The 27726-nt window shown below is 39.1% G+C and overlaps 1 protein-coding gene across 2 annotated transcripts in view; it reads left to right on the top strand.

Moving 5' to 3' along the window:
• DIP2B (disco interacting protein 2 homolog B) overlaps window positions 1-27726 on the top strand; it is a 235055-nt gene that overhangs the window by 124758 nt on the left and 82571 nt on the right. For both annotated transcript variants that reach the window (XM_059935884.1, XM_059935885.1), the window contains exon 3: window positions 17527-17655. In XM_059935884.1, the coding sequence (XP_059791867.1) occupies window positions 17527-17655 (129 nt within the window). The remainder of the gene's footprint in view (window positions 1-17526; window positions 17656-27726) is intronic.

Genomic DNA, 27726 nt, shown 5'->3' on the forward strand with positions numbered 1-27726 from the left:
ACTGGACTCTTAAGGTCTTTATAATCAGGAACATTCTTTTTTTATTATTATTTCTTCATGTCCCCAGTTTCTAGCATTAGTACCTGGCACATAGTAGAATTCTATAAATGTTTATGGAACTAAACAGAAGGAACATTTAGAATTTAGAAATATTTCCTTTCGTAAACATCTGTGAAGATGGAAGTGTCAGATAATGAAAAAAGCAGATTACTCTACAGATTGGAGAGTGATTGGTCCTGGCAACTTGTCTCTACCTTCAATAGATCTTTTGATTTAGATCTACTAAATCTCAAGAGACTGTGCACAGCATATTGATTCTCATCAATATTATATTATAACATTATATCAATATTAGCATTCCTCTTTACTTAACTTTTATTTTTAAATGAAATTAATGAATCTATTTTACAGAGTCAAATGCTACTACGAGGTTTGTAACAACAACAAAAATAAGCAGTGTCCTCTTCTTCCCCAGAGACAGCTTCTTTCAACTGTTTTAACTGTTTCTTCTGGCATTTACCTCTGTAGGTAAAAGATTAGAATTTTTCTCTCTTACACATTCTTCCCCCAACCACCTGGACACCACACACTCCCTTTCCCTTTACCCCTTCCTTCACATCTCCCATCTCATACTCATTGTGGGCTGTCTGTTCAATGTATTACTTTTGTTGTTGCTAAGTCAGCATTCAGTGTTTGCATTATTTTGATTATGTAAATATTATTCACAGCTAAGTCACTTGGTTTACTAGGATTACATTTCCTTTCTTTCTCTCTCTCTCTCTCTCTCTTTTTTACAGTTAATCCATCATTTTATTATTATTATTATTATTATTATTTTTGTAGAGACAACTCTTGATGCTGTCTCTCTTCCTGAACTGATTGTTTCCTTGTCCTGCTGCAGGCCTTTATTATCATTCTAGTGGTGTTTTGGGAAGGAGTGGGGATAGATAGATGTGTTATTCTGCCATGTTTAATCAGGATTCTTTATCCTAACATCTCTATTTAAGGATTGTTCAAAACTTGTACAAAGATCATTTCTATCAGTCTAAAAGATCTCAAAGACGTCAGTACCTCATTTGCTGGTTGTTCACCAGCAAGCTGATCAAATGGTCTCTACCACAGCCTGATTAAAGTGTTGAAACTGGGGAGGCCTCCCTCCTTTGGGTGGTTCTGAGAACGAGCCTGGCCTCAGCTCTGTTTTGCAACTCTCCGCTATTTAAAACTGCCCTTGAAGTTCAACGGTGGCATCTTCTCTTGGACCCACATCCTTTGCTTTAGGACATTACTGCAGCTTCTGTTTTTCATGGCAATGATGTACACATTCCATTCTGTCTTCGTGTATTTGAGATCATTTGTGATCTTTGTATATTTGTTTTTCTTCCTTCATCCATTGACTTTGTCCTACTGTCTTTCACTTCATTTAATTGTGTTTGTCTTCTGCTTCAGAATAGGATCTCGCCTTTTATATATTCCTTCCTGGGCTAGGTTTCCACATTATTTTTCCCCTGGGCCCTTACCTGCTGCCCTTTTAGGGGTAAGACATGTCAGTTTATGAATACGCTTACGTGTTGGCATTTTCTAGCTCGTCTTGGTGAGAAGTGCTGGTGGCCCAAAGGTTCTTCCCAAACTTGGATTCCTTTTGTGGTTGCTGCCTATTTTGCTGCAGGGTATTTGCTCACCAGTGTTTCAGTGTATGTACATATGCTGCACTTGCCAGTTGTTCCCCACCCCTTTCGTCCCAGCTCTTCTGAGTTCAGTCCTGCCTTTGAGATTGTGCAAATGTGTATATAACCGAGTGAAAATGAAACAAAAGAAAGCCTTGTAAGTTTTATCTTCTCTCTCTAAAGGCTCTGATAACTCCTCTCAAGGATAGTCTGTGATCCTGTTATTCTTACTGACCTCATGTAATTGTAAGAAAATTGTGAGAGGCACAAATTTTTGCATAAAATGTTTGCGGCTTAGAGATACACAAATAAGCAGCCTTCTCAGATTAACAGTTAACTATATCCTTTAAGTTGGTATCTCTTCATTTTTGTCTTTGTTTTTCCCAGCCACCCACTCTCATTGGTGGAAGTGAGAAGACAGAGAAGATCTTAATTTCTTTATTTTAACTAAAATTTTGGGTGCCTGCAGTGTAAGACCCAGAGCTAATTACTGCAGGAGATAAAAGATGAATTAAGACCAGCCTCTGACGTCAAGTTTATTTATACTATAAAATAGGAAAGATAGGTATACAAATGAGAACCATAAAAGATAGAGTGAAATAAGCACTGTAAGAAACTTCTAAACAAAATATTATGGAAATTCAAAGGGACGTGAACCTAAAACTAGCTACTGAAATCAAGAACAGCATTTTGGAATGCTGTAGAACATTCCCAACCATATGAATGTTAAGTAGACAGAGTGCCTCTTTGTGTGCTGGGGGTGGGATCGATTGTATTTTCTCTATCACGTTTTGATGTAAAAGTTCCTTCCCAAGTGAGGGTCACAGAATAATGGAAAGAACATGGAATTTTTTATTCCAGTCCCAGTTCTGCCCTTTCATTAGCTAGGTTTGGACACTTTTATCGTCGCTATGAACTGGAGCACGCATTGCAATCTTATCTGTACCCACATGCCTCATTGGAAGGAAGTCCGCTGTCTTTTGGGGCTTCTCTTTCCTCCTGAATTGTCCAAGAACCCCCTGGGATACAGGTAGTGCAGGAGGAGAGGTGGTCAGTGCAGCCTCCACACCCAAATGGGAAGAACCCCATTGTCTGCTGCTGCTCCTCAGTGCCTCATGGGGCGCCACTGAAAACCGACCCTTGCCTTGTGACCAGCAGTGCTGTCCCACTGCGAACCCTGGGTCCTGCATCAGTCACTCTGAGGAAGGAGCCCACTCTGCTCGGCTCAGCCAAGGTACCCCCACTTGGATTCTCAGGGCAAAGCTCTTGGTATTGTGTTCTTTTAGTCCACGCACAGCCATTTTCCTGATGCCAAGCGGCCCAGGAAGCTTCAGATTTACCCTAGGCAGGTGGCCCCTTTCCAGACTGTGAATGCGGACTCTTTCTTTCCTCCCTTCCCCCAGGCAGCGAGGCAGGTTAATCACCCATCCTTCTGAGGAAAACTCTCCTCAGTGAGCTCCCAGGGAAGAGTCTCTGAGTGATTCAAGGTACCTTCACCCAGGGTGGAGGGTGGAGATGGGAGTGGAGGCTCTGTTTATAATGATTCAACGTGATTATGGACACACTCTCACTGTAGAAAAACAAATTTAATCTGTTGTAGGTGTCCTGCCTCCTTAATGGTATCTATCAGACAGTGTTATTGCGAAGGTAAAATGAGATGGTGTTATGAGTTTAAAGAGCTGTGGAACTGTATTATCATTGTTATTCTGTCATTCCCTTTCTAAAGCCCTTTAAAGGCCACCCGTTTGGTTAGGAGAAGTGACCTGACCCTCCTTTTCTTCTACGGCCTCATTTTGTCTCACTCCACCTCTTTCACTGTGCTTCAGCCCCACCAGTCTTTCTTAGACTTGTCAAGGCTCTTCTCCCTCACGGGACTTCTACAAATGCCGCGTTGCTGTGTAAACTAGCACTCCCCACAACCCTCACCCCCAAGCTGAAGCCCGAGTCAGCCTCTCCTTTAACAGGCTCTTCCTGAAACTCTAGTACAAATTAAATTCCTCATTACGTGGGCTCAGAGATCCTTGTCTTTTTCCTTCTCAGCACCTATCACGTTGTAAAAGATACACGTGACTGGGTGATCACTTATTTAATATATTTCTTCTCTGACACCAGCCCCGAGACCAGTGACCATGTCTGCTTAAAAAGTTGAAGCATTATGTTCGCCGGTTCTCAGAGCACGTCCTCCTTCCCTCTATTACTCTTACAGGTGAAAATTCCTGTTTAATCATTGGCAGAGTTGAAAGATAAGAAGCCAAGGTTGGCTCTCCTCCATGTTCCTGATTTGGAGATTTTGCATGGTTTTATACTAAAGATCAGCTTCTTTTCCAGGTTATCGCTGTTATTATGTTCAAACAGTAGAATCATGCAAGACTCTGATGTCTCTTTCTGCCAGAGAACCATAAATTGTGTACATGCTGACCATTGAGAAAGGAGGCTTTGTGTTGTAGAAGAAATGAAAATTTGTCTAAACTTATTGTTAATAAACATTGTAATGTAACATCATCACTATTTAAACATAATGGTGACCCCTAGTGGATATTCTGTATAACAGACTGAAGGATCTGGGAACTCCCAAACTGAAGCGGTCACTGTGTGTAGTGATCAGCGAGTAATTTTTTTCTTTGAATATCAAGTATGTTTCACAATAGAATTTAGAAGTTTTGAAGAAGGCTTGATTTATGAGGTTCACAGCTCTCCTCCTTATAGCTGTCTCCTTACCTAACCTATATTTAGGGTCTTTTAAAATTAATTTGATTTTATACATAGCTCTTTCAGTAAACAAAATGGTAAAGAAATGGTAAAGTTCTCCAGAGTACCTCATCCCTACCTCATCCCAACTACTTAGGGGATTTTATATCCCCTCCAATCCATATAATTGTATGTGAATAGTTTTTACGTGCACAATTGTAATTATATACATAATATTTTGTGTTCTTTTATTACTTGAGACCTTTTCATGTGTCTGCATAGTCAACAGTTTTTCACTTTTCCTGGCGTAAAATATGTATCTCATCATGTTGATACATAAGTTAATTCTGTCTTTGCTTTTAGCTTCTTACTGTGGTAATGAAACTGTGCACATCTTATTCAAAATACAGAAATCTCTACTTTTGGGCCCCAGGTAGTTCCTGAGATCTGGTTGGAGTGTGAAGCCATGGCCAGGGAACGATTCATCTTTAAGCAGCACCTTGCCTGCCCAGCTGACATTGGACATGCTGTTAAATAATGCCCTGCTGGGCCCCTATGTCCTCAGACCTCTTCCTCCTCTTTCAGGAGACCTGAGGTCCATGTTTCCTGCTTCCTTCTGTGATGAATTGGTGCCCTGGCAAGTAAGCTAAATAAGCAAGTAAGCGTTCCAAGATTTTTTTAATCCAACCAGGACATAGTTTCCTCCTTCTCACCTCCAGATATGCATTGAATTACCAATTGCTTTGGGGGAAAGAAAAAGAAGACAATTGATTTTAGAAGATTGGAAAATCCTGCTCACAATGTCATAATTTATCTAGGAAACTGAAAACTGGGCATTATTTTAACTTATTTTGGTAAGAATCTGCTCTCTGTGGTATGGCCTTCAAATTAAGAAAATCCAATATCATTTTTATTTTCTTCTTTATACTTAACTGTTACCTTGATATTCTATAATGAACATATATTATTTTTATATCCTGAAAAAGAGAACTTCTCTAAATTATGGAAACCCAGTAAAGCTATGGAATAATATATAAAACATCCAATCTCATCACCTAGAAATAATGGCTATTAACAGTTTACTGTATTTGCTTTCCATTTTTTTCAGCGCACATATAAAATATATCTGTAAGTCTTATGTTTTAAAAAATAAAACTCCAATACATGGAAATAAAAATTTATAAAGTAAAATTGGAGAGTGATTATTAACAATCAAACAGATTAGCTACAGAATTTCATCATTAAGCTTCCCTGTTATTCTTTCTTTCTTCCTTTCTTCCTTCCTAAAATTTATTTATTTATTTATTTATTTATTTATTTTTGGCTGCTTTGGTTTTTCATTACTGTGCGTGGCTTTCTCTAGTTGTGGCGAGCGGGGGCTGCTCTTAGTTGTGGTGTGCGGGCTTCTCATTGCGGTGGCTTCTCTTGTTGCAGATCACGGGTTCTAGGCACGTGGGCTTCAGTAGTTGTGGCACGCGGGCTCAGTAGTTGTGGCTCACGGGCTATAGAGCGCAGGCTCAGTAGTTGTGGCGCACGGGCTTAGTTGCTCCGCGGCATGTGGGATCTTCCCGGACCACTGCTCGAACCTGTGTCCCCTGCGTTGGCAGATGGGTTCTTAATCACTGTGCCACCAGGGAAGTGCCCTCTTTATTTATTTATTTTTGGCTGCTTTGGGTCTTCATTGCTGCATGTGGGCTTTCTCTAGTTGCAGTGAGCACGGGCTACTCTCGTTGCTGTGTGCATGCTTCTCATTATGGTGGCGTCCCTTGTTGCAGAGCATGGGCTCCAGGGTGCGCGGGCTTCAGTAGTTGAGGCGCGTGGGCTCAGTAGTTGTGGCGCATGGGCTTAGTTGCTCCGCAGCATGTGGGATCTTCCCGGACCAGGGCTTGAACCATGTTCCTTGCATTGGCAGGCGGATTCTTAACCACTGTGCCACCAGGGAAGCCCTTCCCTATTATACTTAAAGTATATTCCTAGGATTCAGTTCCTAGGAATTCATTTTATTCTTTTTTTGTTTCTTTTATGTCACCTCTCTTGAACCTAAAGCAAGTGTATTAAACATTTGAACCAGGCTTGTTCTGTCAGAAATCCATGTTTTTGTGGCATTGTGCTTTGGGCACCCGAGGAATGCTCACTGAACAAACTTGTCAGCCACTTACTGAAACTGCAAGTTGACCTTTTGGTTTCATTTCTGGCAAGCTACCTTGAAATGTCTGTCATGATTTTAGACCCAAAGAGACCTGGTCTGCTTGGATGACTAAATACCCGAGGGGACCGAGAAAAACTTTGCAGAGCATCATACTAATGTTGCTTGGTGAATAGCGTGTTGTGAGGCTTTTTTTTTTTTTTTTTCGGTACCAGTTCAGTAGATCTCTTGGCTAAGTGTCATCTGACTCTCAGTTCTCATCAGATGTCTGTATTTATGTTATATTTCCTTGTGGTTTGTTCTTTGATAACCTCTAGATAATCCTGAGTGGAAATGTTCATTCTTTCTAATTCTTCCTCAAATTTATCAACTCCCAGTTCCCCTATCACCTCCTGATCATTTCTTGGTAAAATTTTTTACTTAGTCCACATTATCTTCTTTTTCCTAATTAATTACATTGAAAAATACAAAATAAAAGCAGAGTGAGGGAGGAATCAGAAAAAATACATCAGCCTTTTGTTTCCATCCTTTGTGAAATGAGAATCCATGTTCCTTCTTTTTATCCTTTGGATTATTAGCTATCTAATTTGAAAGCGCCATGTTTCTTAGCAGGGTAGTTTGGTTCATCCTAGCAAATCTGCTTACTTAATTAAAAAAAAAGAAATTAGTGACAGGTAATTCAGTTTTATTTTCACTATAACCCTCCAAAAAGTAATACAAAGCTAGTGTTTTAAAATGGTGCTTTATCTGTTTAAGTCAAACCATTTCTCTGTGCATGTTTACAGGCAAAGTAGCTCATGTGTGCTAATCTGATTTCCTTCCTGTATGTATCATCTGACCATACAAATAAAAATAGCCCCTTTCTATTTTTTGTTCTCTATTTAAAGTTAATTGAAATATGTTTTAAATAATTTCTCTAGTGAATGGCTGAAAACTTTATTTGGAGGGGCTTTTTGCAGTATCCTTCACATGAAGGGAGATGATTTAAAAAAAAAAAAAAAATTAGCTCCTGACTGTAAATCCTGAAGCATTTAGATGCTCCTAAGCTAGATTATTAATTCTGATTGCTTTCCTCTTAAGAGCCTTGGGAGAATTTTCATAACCTTTTCAGGTTGAGAACCTGTGGAGTTAGACCTGATTTGAATCTTGCCTCTGCCATCCCCTGGCTCTGCCATCCCCTGGCTCTGTAACCCTAATCCCTGTCTCTCTTTTCTTTTCTGTAAAAAGTTGATAGTGATAGTCTGGCTTTGTAGGGTTGTTGTGAGGAATAAATAAGATAAAATGTGCGAACTTCTAAATTCACAGTGCCTCGCACAAAGCAAACACTTAAATGTTAGGTTTTATTATTTTTTTTTAACATCTTTTTTGGAGTATAATTGCTTTACAATGGTGTGTTAGTTTCTGCTGTATAACAAAGTGAATCAGCTATACCTAAACATATATCCCCATATCTCCTCCCTCTTGTGTCTCCCTCCCACCCTCCCTATCCCACCCCTCTAGGTGGTCACAAAGCACCAACCTGATCTCCCAGTGCTATGTGGCTGCTTCCCACTAGCTATCTATTTTACATTTGGTAGTGTATATATGTCCATGCCACTCTCTCACTTTGTCCCAGCTTCCCCTTCCCCGTGTCCTCAAGTCCATTCTCTACGTCTGCGTCTTTATTCCTGTCCTGCCCCTAGGTTCTTCAGAACCATTTTTTTTTTAGATTCCATAAATATGTGTTACCATACTGTATTTGTTTTTCTTTTTCTGACTTACTTCACTCTGTATGACAGTCTCTAGGTCCATCTACCTCACTACCAGTAACTCAATTTCGTTTCTTTTTGAAGCTGAGTAATATTGCATTGTATATATGTACCACATATGCTTTACCCATTCACCTATCGACGGACACTTAGGTTGCTTCCATGTCCTGGCTGTTGTAAATAGAGCTGCAGTGAACATTGTTGTACATGACTCTTTTTGAATTATGGTTTTCTCAGGGTATATGCCCAGTAATGGGACTGCTGGGTCATATGGTAGTTCTGATTTTAGTTTTTTAAGGAACCTCCATACTGTTCTCCATAGTGGCTATATCAATTTACATTCCCACCCACAGTGCAAGAGGGTTCCCTTTCCTCCACACCCTCTCCAGCATTTATTGTTTGTAGATTTTTTGATGATGGCCATTCTGACTGGTGTGAGATGATACCTCATTGTAGTTTTGATTTGCATTTCTCTAATGATTAGTGATGTTGAGCATCCTTTCATGTGTTTGTTGGCAATCTGTATATCTTCTTTGGAGAAATGTCTATTTAGGTCTTCTGCCCATTTTTGGATTGGGTTGTTTGTTTTTTTGATATTGAGCTGCATGAACTGCTTGTAAATTTTGGAGATTAATCCTTTGTCAGTTGCTTCATTTGCAAATATTTCTCCCATTCTGAGGGTTGTCTATTCATCTTGTTTATGGTTTCCTTTACTGTGCAAAAGCTTTTAAGTTTCATTAGGTCCCATTTGTTTATTTTTGTTTTTATTTCCATTTCTCTAGGAGCTGGGTCAAAAAGGATCTTGCTGTGATTTATGTCATAGAGTGTTCTGCCTATGTTTTCCTCTAAGAGTTTTACAGTGTCCGGTCTTACATTTAGGTCTTTTATCCATTTTGAGTTTATCTTTGTGTATGGTGTTAGGGAGTGTTCTAATTTCATTGTTTTACATGTAGCTGTCCAGTTTTCCCAGCACCACTTATTGAAGAGGCTGTCTTTTCTCCGCTCTATATTCTTGCCTCCTTTATCAAAAATTAAGGTGACCATATGTGCGTGGGTTTATCTCTGGGCTTTCTATCCTGTTTCATTGATCTAAATTTCTGTTTTTGTGCCAGTACCATGCTGGCTTGATTACTGTAGCTTTGTAGTATAGTCTGAAGTCCAGGAGCCTGATTCCTCCAGCTCCATTTTTCTTTCTCAAGATTGCTTTGGCTATTCGGGGTCTTTTGTGTTTCCATACAAATTGTGAAATTTTTTGTTCTAGTTCTGTGGAAAATGCCATTGGTAGTTTGATAGGGATTGCATTGAATCTGTAGATTGCTTTGGGTAGTAGAGTCATTTTCAAAATGTTGATTCTTCCAATCCAAGTACATGGTATATCTCTCCATCTGTTTGTATCATCTTTAATTTCTTTCATCAGTGTCTTATAGTTTTCTCCATACAGGTCTTTTGTCTCCTTAGGTAGATTTATTCCTAGGTATTTTATTCTTTTTGTTGCAATGGTAAATGGGAGTGTTTCCTTAATTTCTCTTTCAGATTTTTTGTTGTTAGCGTATAGGAATGTGAGAGATTTCTGTGCATTAATTTTGTATCCTGCTACTTTACCAAATTCACTGATTAGCTCTAGTAGTTTTCTGGTGGCATCTTTAGGATTCTCTATGTATAGTATCATGTCATCTGCAAACAGTGAAAGTTTTACTTCTTCTTTTCCGATTTGGATTCCTTTTATTTCTTTTTCTTCTCTGATTGCTGTGGCTAAAACTTCCAAAACTGTGTTGAATAATAGTGGTGAGAGTGGACAACCTTGTCTTGTTCCTCATCTTAGAGGAAATGCTTTCTGTTTTTCACCATTGAGAACGATGTTGGCTGTGGTTTTGTCATATATGGCCTTTATTATGTTGAGGTCAGTTCCCTTTGTGCCTGCTTTCTGGAGAGTTTTTTATCATAAATGGGTGTTGAATTTTGTCGAAAGCTTTTTCTGCATCTATTGAGATGATCATATGGTTTTTCTCCTTCAATTTGTTAATATGGTTTATCACATTGATTAATTTGCATATATTGAAGAATCCTTGCATTCCTGGGATAAACCCCACATGATCATGGTGTATGATCCTTTTAATGTGCTGTTGGATTCTGTTTGCTAGTATTTTGTTGAGGATTTTTGCATCTATGTTTGTCAGTGCTATTGGCCTGTAGTTTTCTTTTTTTGTGACATTTTTGTCTGGGTTTGGTATCATGGTGATGGTGGCCTCGTAAAATGAGTTTGGGAGTGTTTCTTCCTCTGCTATATTTTGGAAGAGTTTGAGAAGGATAGGTGTTAGCTCTTCTCTAAATGTTTGATAGAATTCGCCTGTGAATCCATCTGATCCTGGACTTTTGTTTGTTGGAAGATTTTTAATCACAGTGTCAATTTCAGTGCTTGTGGTTGCTTTGTTTATATTTTCTGTTTCTTCCTGGTTCAGTCTCAGGAGGTTGTGCTTTTCTAAGAATTTGTCCATTTCTTCCAGGTTGTCCGTTTTATTGGCATGTAATTGTCTGTAGTAATCTCTCATGATCCTTTGTATTTATGCAGTGTCAGTGGTTGCTTCTCCTTTTTCATTTCTAATTCTATTGATTTGAGTCGTCTCCCTTTTTTTCTTGATGTGTCTGGCTAGTGGTTTATCAATTTTGTTTATCTTCTCAAAGAACCAGCTTTTAGTTTAATTGATCTTTGCTATTGTGTCCTTCATTTCTTTTTCATTTATTTCTGATCTGATCTTTATGATTTCCTTCCTTCTGCTAACGTTGGGGTTTTTTTGTTCCTCTTTCTCTAATTGCTTCAGGTGTAAGATTAGGTTGTTTATTTGAGATTTTTCTTGTTTCTTGAGGTAGGATTGTATTGCTATAAACGTCCCTCTTAGAACTGCTTTTGCTGCATCCAGTAGGTTTTGGGTCATTGTGTTTTCATTGTCACTTGTTTCTAGGTATTTTTAAATTTCCTCTTTGATTTCTTCAGTGATCTCTTGGTTATTTAGTAGTGTATTGTTTAGCCTCCATGTGTTTCTATTTTTCACAGATGTTTTCCTGTAATTGACATCTAGTCTCATAGCATTGTGGTCAGAAAAGATACTTTATACGATTTCCATTTTCTTAAATTTACCAAGGCTTGATTTGTGACCCAAGATATGATCTATCCTGGAAAATGTTCCATGAGCACTTGAGAAGAAAGTGTACTCTGTTGTTTTTGGATGGAATGTCCTATAAATATCAACTAAGTCCATCTTGTTTAATGTATCATTTAAAGCTTGTGTTTCCTTATTTATTTTCATTTTGGATGATCTGTCCATTGGTGAAAGTGGGGTGTTAAAGTCCCCTGCTATGATTGTGTTACTGTCGATTTCCCCTTTTATGGCTGTTAGTATTTGCCTTATGTACTGAGGTGCTCCTATGTTGGGTGCATAAATATTTACAATTGTTATATCTTCTTCTTGGATTGATCCCTTGATCATTATGTAGTGTCCTTCTTTGTCTCTTGTAATAGTCTTTGTTTTAAAGTCTATTTTGTCTGATATGAGAATTGCTATCCAGCTTTCTTTTGATTTCCGTTTGCATGGAATATCTTGTTCCATCCCCTCACTTTCAGTCTGTATGTGTCCCTAGGTCTGAAGTGGGTCTCCTGTAGACAACATATATACGGGTCTTGTTTTTGTATCCATTCAGCCAGTCTGTGTCTTTTGGTTGGAGCATTTAATCCATTTACATTTGAGGTAATTATTGATATGTATGTTCCTATTACCATTTTCTTAATTGTTTTGGGTTTGTTATCGTAGGTGTTTTCCTTCTCTTGTGTTTCCTGCCTAGAGAAGTTCCTTTAGCATTTGTTGTAAAGCTGGTTTGGTGGTGCTGAATTCTCTTAGCTTTTGCTTGTCTGTAAAGGTTTTAATTTCTCCATCAAATCTGAATGAGATCTTTGCTGGGTAAAGTAATCTTGATTGTAGGTTTTTCTCTTTCATCACTTTAAATATGTCCAGCTACTCCCTTCTGTCTTGCAGTTTCTGCTGAAGGATCAGCTGTTAACCTTATGGGGATTCCCTTATGTGTTACTTGTTGTTTTTCCCTTTCTGCTTTTTATATTTTTTCTTTGTGTTTAACTTTTGGTAGTTTGATTAATATGTGTCTTGGCGTGTTTCTCCCTGGATTTATCCTGTATGGGACTCTCTGTGCTTCCTGGACTTGATTGACTGTCTCCTTTCCCATATTAGGGATGTTTTCAACTATAATCTCTTCAAATATTTTCTCTGTCCCTTTTTTTTTCTCTTCTTCTTCTGGGACACCTATAATTCAAATGTTGGTGCATTTAATGTTGTCCCAGAGGTCTCTGAGACTGTCCTCAATTCTTTTCTTTCTTTTTTCTTTATTCTGCTCTGTGGTAGTTATTTCCACTGTTTTATCTTCCAGGTCACTTATCCGTTCTTCTGCCTCAGTTATTCTGCTATTGATTCCTTCTAGAGAATTTTTAATTTCATTTATTGTGTTGTTCATCATTGTTTGTTTGCTCTTTAGTTCTTCTAGGTCCTTGTTAAACGTTTCTTGTATTTTCTCCATTCTATTTCCAAAATTTGGAATCATCTTTACTATCATTACACTGAATTCTTTTTCAGGTAGACTGCCTATTTCCTCTTCATTTGTTTGGTCTGGTGGGTTTTTACCTTGCTCCTTCATCTGCTGTGTGTTCCTTTGTCTTCTCATTTTGCTTAACTTACTGTGTTTGAGGTCTCCTTTTTGCAGGCTGCAGGTTCATAGTTCCCATTGTTTTTGGTGTCTGCCCCCAGTGGGTAAGGTCGGTTCAGTGGGTTGTGTAGGCTTCCTGGTGGAGGGGACTAGTGCCTGTGTTCTGGTGGATGAGGCTGGATCTTGTCTTTCTGGTAGGCAGGACCACGTCCGGTGGTGTGTTTTGGGGTGTCTGTGAACTTATTATGATTTTAGGCAGCCACTCTGCTAATGAGTGGGGTTGTGTTCCTGTCTTGCTAGTTGTTTGGCATAGGGTGTCCAGCACTGTAGCTTGCTGGTCGTTGAGTGGAGCTGGGTCTTTGCATTGAGATGGAGATCTCTGAGAGAGCTTTCGCCATTTGATATTGCGTGGGGCTGGGAGGTCTCTGGTGGACCAGTGTCCTGAATTCGGCTCTCCTACCTCAAAGGCACAGGCCTGACGCCTGGCTGGAGCACCAAGAGCCTGGCGTCCACACAGCTCAGAAGAAAAGGGAGGGAGGGTGGGAGGAATGAAGGAAGGAAGGGAAGGAAGAAAGAATAAAATAAAGTTATTAAAATAAAAAATATATTATTAAAAATAAAAAAGTAATTAAAAAAAAAGAAAGAAGAGAGCAACCAAATGAAAAAACAAATCCACCAATGATAATAAGTGCTAAAAACTATAGTAAAAAAACAAACAAACAAAAAAAACGGACAGGCAGAACCCTAGGACAAATGGTAAAGGCAAAGCTATACAGGCAAAATCACAGAAAGTAGCATATACATACACACTCACAAAAGGAGAAAAAGGAAAAATATATATATTAAAGAAAAAAAAGGAAGAGAGCAACCAAATCAATAAACAAATCTACCAATGATAGTAAGCTCTAAATACTAAACTAAGATAAACATAAAACCAGAAACAAGTTAGATGCAGAAAGCAAACCCCAAGTCTACAGTTGTTCCCAAAATCCACCCCCTCAATTTTGGGATGATTCGTTGTCTATTCAGGTATTCCACAGATGCTGGGTACATCAGGTTGATTGTGGAGATTTAATCCGCTGCTCCTGAGGCTGCTGGGAGAGATTTCCCTTTCTCTTCTTTGTTCGCACAGCTCCTGGGGTTCACCTTTGGTTTTGGCCCTGCCTCTGCGTGTAGGTCACCTGAGGGCGTCTACTCTTCGCCCAGACAGGATGGGGTTAAAGTAGCAGCTGATTAGGGGGCTCTGGCTCACTCAGGCCAGGGGAGGGAGGGGTACGGAATGTGGGGCGAGCCTTCGTCGGCGGAGGCCAGAGTGACGTTGCAACAGCCTGAGGCGTGCCGTGCGTTCTCCCGGGGAAGTTGTCCCTGGATCACGGGACCCTGGCAGTGGCGGCTGCGCAGGCTCCGGAAGAGGAGGTGTGGAGAGTGACCTGTGCTTGCACACAGGCTTCTTGGTGGCTGCAGCAGCAGTCTTAGCGTTTCATGCCAGTCTCTGGTGTCCGCACTGGTAGCCACAGCTCACGCCCGTCTCTGGAGCTCATTTAGGCGGTGCTCTGAATCCCCTCTCCTCACGCACCCCAAAAGCATGGTCTCTTGCCTCTTAGGCAGGTCCAGACTTTTTCCCGGACTCCCTCCGGGAAAAAGCCCCCTCAGGCTGTGTTCACGCTGCTAACCCCAGTCCTCTCCCTGGGATCTGACCTCTGAAGAAGCTGGAGCCTCAGCTCCCAGTCCCCACCCGCCCCAGCGGGTGAGCAGACAAGCCTCTCAGGCTGGTGAGTGCTGGTCGGCACTGATCCTCTATGCAGGAATCTCTCCGCTTTGCCCTCTGCACCCCTGTTGCTGCACTCTCCTCTGTGGCTCCAAAGCTTCCCTCCCGCCCACCCCCTGTCTCCGCCAGTGAAGGGGCTTCCTAGTGTGTGGAAACTTTTCCTCCTTCACAGCTCCCTCCCAGAGGTGCAGGTCCCATCCCTATTCTTTGTCTCTGTTTTTTCTTTTTTCTTTTGCCCTACCCAGGTATGTGGGGAGTTTCTTGCCTTTTGGGAAGTCTGAGGTCTTCTGCCAGTGTTCAGTAGGTGTTCTGTAGGAGCTGTTCCTCATGTAGATGTATTTTTGATGTATTTGTGGGGAGGAAGGTGATCTCCACGTCTTACTCCTCCCCCATCTTTTTTTTTATTTATTTATTTATTTATTTATTTATTTTTGTCTGTGTTGGGTCTTCGTTTCTGTGCGAGGGCTTTCTCTAGTTGCAGCAAGCGGGGGCCACTCTTCATCGCAGTACGCGGGCCTCTCACTATCGCGGCCTCTCTTGTTGTGGAGCACAGGCTCCAGACGCGCAGGCTCAGTAGTTGTGGCTCACGGGACCAGTTGGTCTGCGGCATGTGGGATCTTCCCAGACCAGGGCTCGAACCCGTGTCCCCTGCATTGGCAGGCAGATTCTCAACCACTGCGCCACCAGGGAAGCCCTCCTCCCCCATCTTGAAGCTATCTCTCTAGCTTTTATTATTATAGACCAGGTCCTGGAAAGCTTTTTCTTTAAAGGGCCAGACAGTAAATATTTTAGACTTTGAGGACCATACAGTCTCTGTCACAACTACTCAACTCTGCCTTTACAGAGTGAAAGCAGCCATAGGCTAACAGATGCATGTGGCTGTGTTCTGATAAAACTGTTTATAAAAACAGGCATGGGCTATATAGTTTGTTGACCCCTGTTCTAGAGAAATAAGACTTAACAAATGAAACAAGGTATGAATATATCAAGAATCAGTACAGGTCTTCTGAGAAATGGCTTATCAAGAGGATTTAGGTTGGTTAAAAACTTCCATTTATAACCCCAGACATTACACTTAAAAGTCTCAGTGTTGAAATTGTTCTGCTCAGATACTTTATAATAAAAATCTCAGCTACTAGGAACCATCAAAAATAAACATTTCTAGATCCATAAAAGCACTTTAATAGGGAGCACCCTAAAATATACTATTCCTTGCCTTCTTAAAAACAGTATATAAAAAATAATCTTTTTTTAAAAAAGGAAACCTTTTTTTATTACATCTTCTGACTTCATGGGTCAGGAAGTTGGGCAGGGCTCAGTGGGGTGATTCTTATGCTCCACATGGTGTCAACTGGGGTCAGTCACTAAGTGCTTTTCACCTGGTCTGAAAGGTCCAAGATGGCTTCAATGACATGTCTGCTGTTTTGGCAGAGGCACGTGGAAGGCTGGGCTCAGCTGGGACTGTGGACTAGAGCTCCTACACCTGGCTTCTCTAGCATGCTAACCATTTTTTAAAATTGATATGACTTTGTCATTAAACATCTCCGTTCCTGTAGTACTGTGATTCCGTCAGCCTTTGCTGAGGTTTGTGGGGCTGTTGCTTGCACTCCCCAGACCACTGTGCTTTCAGTCTGCTTTTTTCTTTTTGGGCTTCATAAGCCAATTCTTAGCTGTGGTCTGGAGCAATGCATTTGCTGGATAGGTGACATCTTCCTATAGTGGGCACTTAATTTGCCATGTGAAGGTACCTTTCTGGGCACAGCTAAATGATATTTAAGAAACTTAAAATACTCCTTAAAAGAAGAAGCAAATTCCTGCAATATGCGACAACATGGATGAACCTGGAGGACATGATACTGAGTGAATTAAGCCAATCACAGAAGGACAAATACTGTATGATTCCACTTATATGAGGAATCTAAAATAGTCAAACTCATAGAAGCAGAGAGTAGAATGGTGGTTGCCAGGGCTTTGGGAGTGGGGGAAATGGGGAGTTGCTATTCAGTGGGTAAAAAGTTTTAGTTATGCAGGATGAATAAGTTCTGGAGATCTGCTGTATGACATCATGCCTATAGTTTACAATGCTGTATTGTACACTTAACAGCTTGTTAAAAGATTATATCTCATGTTAAATATTCTTACCACAATTTTTAAAAAATATGACTTAGGAGCTAACACCATTTGAAAAAAAAGGCAGTAAAATATCAGAACTTAAAGTGTTTTTCTTCTGCTTATTTTACTGCTTATTTTCTCTTCCCCATATTCTTGATAAAACAGTAAATGTTGGGAGGACAGACTATAGGGACAGATCAGGGACTAGAAAGGGATAAGTTCAATGGTGATTCCAGTTGGAAGAGGGGCTAGTAAGACTTGACTTGAAGGTGTGTTTACACAATAACCACCCTAGTTTTGTTTTAATGATGTTTATTTGGAGTAACTTATCATGGGGAGGCTAAAGCTCCCCAAGCTATGCTTTGTACAACTATGCAGGATTAGGGGGTCATGTACACCCAACCCCACCTGCCATTCTCCCACTTGACCAGTCCTTGGAGTCTCTGGAATGACCTTTTCACTTACTTGTATTTCCCATCGCCTGTTGACAATTACAGCTCCAAGATGATTTTTTTTTAGCCTGGATGCCTTTGTATCTTTTTAACGTATGTATATTAAATAAAGCTCTCCGACCCTTTACTGGAGATGGGGTAATAGTACCTACCTCAAAGTGTTGTGGAAATGCTGTAAAGTACTCAGAAAACATCAGCTATTATTGTCATCTGATAACCATCGTACAAACTTCCTTTTTAGAAACTGATTCAGCAGTACAGAAAGAACATAGAAACCAGACGCCTGCTCCGTCTGCAGCTCAAACTTCCGCTCCTTCTAAGTACCACCGAAGTCGATCTGGGGGAGCCAGGGATGAACGATACCGATCAGGTGAGAGGGAACTGAAAATTACCAGTGGAACAGTTTTTACTAACTGTAGTGTGAACTGTATATCCTGAGATATATGTTTATTTTTTTTTCCCTTGAAGTGCCAACAGGTGTATATTAACTAGTACCTGTTACGTGCCAGGTGTAGTAGATACTCTTATTTGCTGGGGATACAGCCCCAAATAAGACATTTCTGCCCTCAAGGTCAGAGGAGGAGCCAGGCAAGTACAAAGGCACTGTGAATAAATAAGAAGGCAGAGGGCTAGGGTCTCATGGGATGGTACTAGGAGAACTCAGTAGGCTCTGTTTGAAGAGACATGTCCTTCTGTGTTTGCCAGAGCTGTTGATTAGTCTCTTGACTGAGGGAGCTGGAACAAAAACTCGACAGTGAAATTTCAGATTGGTAAATTCTTAAACTTTATTTCTTCTCACCCAGGAAAAACCCATGGGAAAGGAAAAGGTGATGTGCTGTGGCTGGCAGTGGGGGCATGCTCCTGCCACACCATGTCCAGCACTGATGAGCAAATATGAATCATAGACCCTCAGCGGGACGTGTGGCATAGTGAGCTCATCCCCTGCCCACCTACTGTCCACTGCACTAGGATAGTCTCTGCAGCATGTTTATTGTTTTAAGAACTAGCAGAATTAAGCCAGAAGACTAACTGGAATGTTATTTTACTCTCTCCAGATTTTTGTCTCCCTTATACCAGCCAAGGTTACCTTATCCTTTTCTTGAATTGAAAAACAGGGTGTATATCAACCCTCTCAGAAACTGCTTTAGAGGAAACGAGGAAAAGGACATGGTTATTTTGTGAGCCGATATTATTAGATATATATTTTCACACACTGGAAGGAAGGAAGGAATGAGAAGTGTTCAATCAGAAAGACAGAGGTTGCATGCCACAACAGAATTTCCCCTTGTCCCAAACCTGGTGCTGAGTGATCAGAGGAGGCTTTCTCAGAGAATAAGACATCTGAACCATGTCATGGCAGCCAGACAGAGTTAGGGAAATAGCATCAGATAGTAAACCTGAAAGCAGTTCATTATGACTGAAACTTAGAAAGCAAGGGCCCAGAACGAGGTGGGAGATGAGGCTAGAAAGATGATCAGAGACAAAATCTTGAGGAATCTTGAATACCGTTGAAGGATTTTCAGCAGAGCAGTAACACAGATTTGTAATCTGTTCTAGTAGCTTGTGCCAGCTGCACAGGGCCTAACATACGTAAGAGGTAAATAAATATTTTGGAGAAAGGAAGGAATAAAAGTAGTATTAGTTAGGGAATGGCTTAGAGGGAGGTAAGGCTAGATTTGGAAAAACATATCCGGAGCTCCTGTTTGTCACCAAGACCCCAGCCCGATTTCCCAGCACCTGGTGCTGCTTTTAGAGGCTGGGGCTCGGGTGCAGCAGCAGCAGGTTCTAACCAGTCCAGAAGGGCTCTAGCCTCTACAGCTCTCATCCCTGGCCTTCTGGGAAGATGTTTAGTTTTTGTTTTAACTTTGACTTTCTCTTTGTTTTTACAGCAGATAACAAAAGGATTAGTAAGGAACCCCAAAGAGGATTCTCTACACTATAGGTCCAAGCTGATCACATAGAGAAAAAAGGCTTTAGCCAGCTGATTCAATAGTGTAAAACTTTGATGTACACCTACCAAAACCCAACTATCCTTTTTTTCTTTAATATCCTTATTTATTTATTTGTTTGTTTGTTTATTTATTTATTTATTTATGGCTGCATAAGGTCTTCGTTGCGTGCAGGCTTTCTCTAGTTTTGGCGAGCGGGGGCTACTCTTTGTTGCAGTGTGCGGGCTTCTCATTGCGGTGGCTTCTCTCTTGTGGAGCACGGACTCTAGGCATGCGGGCTTCGGTAGTTGTGGCTTACGGGCTCTAGAGCACGGGCTCAGTAGTTGTGACGCACAGGCTTAGTTGCTCCACGGCATGTGGGATCTTCCCGGACCAGGGATTGAACCAGTGTCCCCTGCATTGGCAGGCGGATTCTTAACCACTGCGCCACCAGGGAAGCCCCAACTATCTTTTATACCAATTCTTTCATATTTACCCCCAATATTAGAAAGTATAGTCTGTGAATCAAACACTGGTTAGCAGACTGTGGAGTCTCTTGGTTAGGTGCAGGGGTATTGAAGAGGGTTTAATAGTTGGGTCTCGGATATTTGTCTCACTGGGACTTTTTTTTTTAGGGTAGTAGCGAGAAGAAGGCCAGAGAGGAGGTAAAGTAGGGAACAGAGGTGATTTTAAAACCCCGAAGATATTGAAAGTTATGAGAGTTCTGCAATACTGTCATGAGAGGGGAACATGAAAGAGGAGCCCTGCAAGCATGAATCTTGGCTAAAAATCACATTTTTCCATATGTTAGGATGTGCCCAACTAAATAACAAAGCAAAGCTGAGCACACGCTGAGAATTCTGGCTTCCGTGAGTAAGAAGAAACCAACAGTTGCCGCAGAAGTAGAGCAAATAAGTTGTAGAAATCTATGGGACTTAAACTTCGCCTCTTTGCCACTCCATTCATACGAAGGGTTACGTTTACATGTCATATGCAAAAATAGCTTAAGAACGGAGAGTATGTTTAGAAAAAATTACAAGCATTCAGATTAAAGTGATAGGTACACAGAAAGGGTTTAATATTGATTTCAGTGAGTGTAACTTGAAAATCCTCTCTTATTTGGTGGAGGCTTATTAATACCTACAACATTTCAACTAATCATAATCAAATCTAAATAGACTTAGTGTTTCATGTTTCAGACATGGTGTAAAGAGCTTTTATTTATTCGGAGTTTAGATTATCTGCCCTTATTCTGTTCTTTGTGCTTAGCCAAGAGGGTCTGACATTTCAAATACACTCATTTAGTACCTCCTTTACCTGCGCATCAAAGCATGATACACTTTTCTACACACATGTGTTATGGTCACAAGTGTACACTTTTCTACACACATGTGTTACGGTCACAAGTGTAGAAAATACACAGTCAGTGCCTGAGATGGAAAGTCGCTCTGACAACTTCTTTAATGTTAATCTTTTGAGCAACTAGCCACCTCAAACAAAGCAACAAAAACAAAAAAAGGACTTTAAAGGAGCAGTTGTATCACCTTATTCAGCCCAAACGTTAGTGCTGGAAAATGAAACCCAGCTTTCTGGTGCTCCTGGCAGAGATGTACAAAGTCAGCCGCGTCTGGGGACTGAACTTCGGAAGTGATTTCTTTATCAAAGATCAAGATGAATTGTATACTGCTGGATGAGTCAAATCCAGCTACAAGAGCTGCCTGTTCTTATCGATAAAGAGGCTTTGCTAACACAGGAACTGTGAACATCTCCTTTTGACACACATGTATGGGCCAGGGCTTCTCATGTTAGGAAATAAATGGGTGGTTTGATTTGTTCTGTGGTCGATGCTAAGAATCCTTATGGCAGAGAAGAACATGCTCTGTAATTATTACTTATCCAGATATCATGGGCCTTCTAAAGCTTGACTAATGTGAACAAGTCCCTAGTTTTCGCAGGTTTGCTCTCGCATGTTTCATGACTCGTGCAGCAGTACTTTTGACTAAAAAGTATGAGCATTTGATGTGCCGTCTTTCTGTTGAGAAAGTGCTTTTTCTCAGTATAAGCGACTATTCATTGGTTTTCCAAGACAGCTAAGTACCATAGTTTCATTTATAAGAAGGACACTTTTCACATTCTAGCATACCTGAAAGCAGGATATCTTTTAAACATTTTTTTTTTTTTGGCTGCGCCATGTGTCTTGTGGGATCTCAGTTCCCTGACCAGGGATTGAACCTGGGCCCTCAACAGTGAGAGCACGGAGTCCTAACCACTGGACTGCCAGAGAATTCCCTCAGGATATCTTTTTTTTTTTTTTTAATCCTGGAAGATATCTTTTATATAAGGTGGCATCATAGATTCAATAAAATAACAATCTTGATTCAACTAAGTAAACCTCAGGGACACTAAAATAGTATAGTAAATATAAATGCAGTATAAAATTATTTCATTTCAGAGGCAAAAGTAAGTTGGTACTGTGGCCTTAAAAGTAACAGCACAACAGTTTGGCACTATCTTTTAAACTTTAAGTATTCATACACTTTGACCCAGAAATTCTCCTTCTAGGAATTTGCACCTACGTATGTACACAAAAATATATATATACGAAAATGTTTGTTATCGTATTGTTCATAATAAATACAATGATTAAATAAGTTATAGTAGGTCCACACAATGGAATTCTGTGAAAGCTAGTTTAAAACTTCTGTGAAGGCTCGTGGAAAAACAATGAGGTTATTAGATTTATTTGTGCAGATATGGAGAGATGTACAAAATACATTTTTAAGTAATAAATACAAGACAGTATGTAGCATATGATCTAAATTTTGTAAATATTAATACTAATAATTACATATATTATTATGTACACAGATACAGAAATCTGGAAAAATATATACCAAACTATTGAGGTGGGCTTATTTCTGGGAAGTGATGAGTCTAGGGAAAATTTTCACTGCAGCATTATATGTGTTTAGGTCTTTAGGTCTTTCCCCAATATGTATATTAATTTTTTCCAGGATTTTTGTTGTGGTGTGGTGGTAAAATACAAAATGCATATAACAAAATTTACGGATATTAATTTTAAACAAAAAATAACAAAGATTGTTTTCTTTTTTAAAATCGAGGTATAATTGACATATAACAAGACATTAGTTTCAGGTATATACCATAATGACTTAATATTTGTATGTATTGTGAAGTGATCACCACAATAGGTTTCATTAACATCTGTCGCCTTTCATAGTTACAAAAATTTCTTTTTCTTGTGATGACAACTTTTAAGACATTCTCTCTTAGCAACTTTCAAATGTGCAATACAGTATCATTAACTATAGTCACCATTCCAGCCCATGACTTATTTATTTTATAACTGGAAGTTTGTAAAAGATAGTTTTTAAGGTGATATCCCTGGATAAAATATTTAAAGCCTTACATCAGTTGTTCTTAGTGATTTTTACTCTAAGTGTGGATTCTTCTGACTTAATTTTGAGAGCTAAATGCAACAATAACTACCTCTGTCACCTTGAGAACTTTCTTTCTCTGTGCAAATATGATCTCTGTTATGGTGACATTTGCCAAGGTGGCTGCCACTGGCACACCAGGACCATTTTATTTCTTTAGTAATACACTTCCTCGTACCAAGGAAGATAAATTGAGTTCGGTTCAGGCTCAGTAGTTGTGGCTCATGGGCCCAGTTGCTCCGCGGCATGTGGGATCCTCCCAGACCAGGGATCGAACCCGTGTCCCCTGCATTGGCAGGCAGACTCCCAACCACTGCACCACCAGGGAAGCCCAGGACTCCTTTCTTAAACACAGGAATCCTTTATACAAGGTAGAGGCAGCATAGAAGAGGGGGTGACAGGGGAAGGAGCCCCTGGGCACCAGGCACTGTCAACGGCAGGCTTCGTGGAGGTGGTGAAGTCCGAGCCATTTTGAAGAATGAATAACTGTTTGCTATATAGATATTCCAGGCTAAAGAAACATAATTTGTAAAGGCAGGGGAATGTGAAATGCAAAATTAAAATTTCACTGCCCCTCCGCACCAGCACATAGAGTAGTGCCAAAATTAATGTGATATCCTAATGTTCCAGAACTTAATAGTTGCTGCCTCTGCCATAATTAAAGATGTGAAAGTGATCAGTACCTTAGAAATTGGTAAAAATGGCATGACTACTAATTGGCTTACAGGTAACTCCTTGAACTCTACTTCTCTACTTCAATGACTCAACCCGCCCACACATCTGCCTTTCAATCTGTCCTCATCTATCTGTCTGTCTGTCTGTCTCTATAGTAGTGTCCTAGCAGGTAAGGGCACTTGGTGTCTGTTCTGCCTCTGGTCCTTAAAGCCCAGCTGTGCCACTTATGTACCATGTCTTAACCACTTCATAACAACAAGCCAAGGATAGGAGCAGCTACTTAAAAACTGTAAAATAACATTTTCCACTTACCTTTTTGGGAAAGATGACAAAACATGGCCCAATATTGTCCACAGATGTGGGGAAATGGACATTCTGTCACCTCGTTGGTAGAAGTGTTATTTCTTTTATTACTAATGAGACTGGACATTTTAGAATGTTTATTTTCCATTTGTGCTGCCTCTGTAAACTACCTGTCCATTGCCTACGCCTATTTTTTTCTAAGTTGGGTTCTTTTTTTTTTTTATTTATTTGTAAGAGTTTTTCTAATCTTAGGGATGCTAACATTTAAATTTAGTAGAGGTATTAACCAACACAAATAGAAAAGAGAAATCAATTAGAGGTGTAAGAATTAGAAAAGAAGTGAAGCTGTATTTGCAGTTGGTATGATAATTCATTTTAAAAACCCAGGAGAATTGATGACAGAATTAATTTAATGAAATAATTTAGTCAAGTAGCAAGATCTGAAACTAGTATAGAAACCAGTAGGCTTCCTATATGCAAACAATAACTGGTCAAAAGATATAATGGTAGAGCAAACCTCATTTACAAAAGCAATAAAGAAAATAAAACGTATTTAGGAATAAACTTCAGGACTGTGTAAAATCTTTATAAAGGAAACTTTAAAACACCCTGAATGACACAAAGTAGACATGATAAATGGAAAGGCATCCCTTGTTCTTAGATAGGATGATTCAACATCACAAAGATGTTAGGACTCTAAAAATTAGTTTATAAGTTTAATCCAATTCCAATAAAAACACTATCAAATTTATTTATGGAGCTAGAAAAGATATTTTTGAAGTTCATTTGGAACAATAAACATGTAAGGATAGCTAGGAAACACTGAGAAAGAAAACCTACAAGATATTAAAACATACTCCAAAGACTGTATAATTAAAACAGTGTGGTATGGCATACAAATTGGCAGACAGACCATTGGAAGAGAATAACAAGTTCAGAAATAGACCAAAGTACATCTGGGATTTATTATATGATAAAGATAGCATTGTGAATCACTTGGGTGAAAAAGTACTTTTTAGTAAATGATGCTAGGACAACTGGAAAAAGATGAAGTAAATCCATACCTCACACCACATACAAGCAAAAACTTCAAATGGATCAGAGATCTACATGTAAAACAGAAACCATATAAGTACCTAAAGAAAATATTAGTCAATTTTTTAATAATCTAAGGTTATGGAAAGTCTATGGGAAGGCTTTCTGAGACTCAAAATCGAGATGTGATACAACGACACAAAAATGTTTTTACTGAGGTAAAAACACATAACATAAATTTACCCTCTTAAAATTTTTAAGTGTACATTATATTGTTAACCATATGCACATTGTTGTACAACAGCTCTTTAGAACCTTTTCATCTTGCATGACCGAAACTTTATACCCATTGATCAGCAACTCTGTTTCTCCCTCCCGCAGCCAACCACCATTCTACTTCCTACATCTATGAATTTGAGTACTTTAGATACTTCTTATATGTGGTATATATTTGTTTTGTGTGTGTGTGTGACTGGCTTATTTCACTTAGCATGTCAATGTTGTGGCATATGACAGGATTTTCTTTTTTAAAGCTGAGTAATATTCTATTGTATGTATATACCACATTTCCTTTATTCATTCATCCACTCATGAACATTTAGGTTGCTTCCACATCTTGGCTATTGTGAATATGCTGCAATGAACATGGTTCTGCAAATATCTCTTCAAGACCCTGCTTTCAGTTCTTTTGGATATATACCTCAAAAGTAGGATTGTTTTGGGTAGTTCTATTTTTAATTTTTTTGTGGAACCTCCATACTGTTTTCCATAGCAACTGTAACATTACAGTCGCACCAACAGTGCACAAAGTTTCCAATTTCTCCACCTCCCTGCCAACATTTGTGATTTTCTGTTTTTTTGGTTTTTTTTAAAGTGGCCATTTTGTCTTCTTTGGAGAAATATCTGTTCAAGTCCCTTGCCCATTTAAAATTGGGTTATTTGAGATTTTGTTGTTGTTATTGAGTTGTAGGAGCTCTTTACATATTCTACTTATTAACTCCTTATCGAGTATATGGTTTGCAAATATGTTCTCTGATTCAATAGGTTGCCTTTTCACTCTGTTGTTTCCTTTGTTGTGCAGAAGTTTTAAAGTTTGGTGTAGTCCTATCTCTATTTTTTGCTTGGATGTCCAAGCAAATTATTACCCATTCCAAGGTCATGAAGTTTTTTCCCCTGTGTTTTCTTCTAGGAGTTTTATAGTTTCAGGTCTTATGTTTAGGTCTTTAATTCATTTTGATTAATTTTTGTATATGGTGAAAGATAAGGGTCCAACTTCATTCTTTTACATATGGATATTCCAGTTTCTCCAGCACCATTTGTTTCTATCAAGACTATCGTTTCCCCATTGTATGGTCTTGACACCCTTGTTGAAGACTGTTTGACCATATACACCAGGGTAATTTCTGGGCTCTCCGTTCGTTCCATTGTTCTACGTGTCTGTTGTGATGCCAACATCATGGTCTTGGTTACTGTAACTTTGTAATATGTTTTGAAATCAGGAAGGGTGAAGCCTTTAGCTTTGTTTTTCTTTCTCAAGATTGTTTTGGTTATTTGGAGTCTTTTGAGATTCCATATGCATTTGGGAATTTTGTTTTTTTATTTCTTCAAAAAGTGCCACTGGAATTTTGATAGAAATTGCATTAAATCTCTAGATTGCTTTGGGTAATATGGACATTTTAACAATATTAAGTCTTCTAACCCATGAACATGGGATGTCTTTCCATTTATTTTTGTCTCCTTTTATTTCTTTCATCAATGTTTCATAGTGTACACATCTTTCACCTCCTTGGTTATGTTTATTCCTAAGTGTTTTATTCTTTTTGATGCTATAGTAAATAAGATTTTTTTTTTACTTCCTTTTCAGATGATTTGTTTTTAGTGTTCAGAAATACAACTGATTTTTGTATGTTGATTTTCTATCCTGCAATTGCTGAATTTGTTTATTAGTTCTAACAGTTTTTTTTTTTCTAACAGTTTTTTTATATGTGAGATCTTAAGGGTTTCCTACATATAACATCATGTCCTCCACAAACAGAAACAGTTTTACTTCTTCTTTTCCAATTTGGATGCATTTTATTTCTTTTTCTTACCTAACTGTTCTGGCTATGATGTCCAGTACTGTGTTGAAAGACTGTGAGAGTGGGCATCCTTGCCTTATTCCTGATCTTAGGAGGAAAAGCTTTCAGCTTTTCACTGTTGAATATGATGTTGACTGTGGGCTTTTCATGTATGATCATTATTATCTTGAGCTAATTTCCTTCTGTTCCTGGTTTGTTGCATGTTTTTATCATGAAAGGATGTTAATTTTGTCAAATACTTTTTCTGCATCTGTTGAGATGGTCATATGAGTTTTGTCCTTTGTTCTATTAGAGTTTTACAGTTATTGAGTTGAATTTGTTCACATTTGTTTAATCAGCTTAGGAATGGTATGTACGGTCTTTTTAATGGTCATGCTGTATGGTCCTTTAAATATGCTGTTGAATTCGGTTTGTTAGTATTTTGTTCAGGATTTTTCCATTAATATTCAGGGATATTGGTGTGTAGTTTTCTTTTCTTGTAGTATCTTTGCCTGGCTTTGGTATCAGGATAAGGCTGGCCTTATAAAATGAATTTGGAAGTGTTCCCTCCTCTTCAGGTTTTTGGAAGAGTTTGAGAAGAATTGGTGTTAATTCTTCTTAAAGTGTTTTGTAGAATTCTCCAGTGAGACCTGGGCTTTTCTGTTTTGGAACGTTTTTGATTACTGAGTCAGTCTCCTTATTAGTAATTGGTCTGTTCCGATCTTCTGTTTCTTCATGATTTAATCTTGGTAGGTTATATGTTTTCTAGGGACTTGTCCATTTCTTTTAGGTTATCCAATTTATGGTGCGTAATTATTCAGTGTCTTATAATCTTTTTTATTTCTATGGCATCAGTTGAAGTATTTCCTCTTTCATTTCTGATTTTAGTTATTTGTCTTCTCTCTTTTTTCTTAATCTAGCTAAAATTTTGTCAACTTTGTTCATCTTTTCAAAAAATTAACTCTTATTTTTGTTGATTGTTTTC

This window comes from Balaenoptera ricei, chromosome 10 (assembly GCF_028023285.1).
Source record: "Balaenoptera ricei isolate mBalRic1 chromosome 10, mBalRic1.hap2, whole genome shotgun sequence".
Taxonomy (NCBI): domain Eukaryota; kingdom Metazoa; phylum Chordata; class Mammalia; order Artiodactyla; family Balaenopteridae; genus Balaenoptera; species Balaenoptera ricei.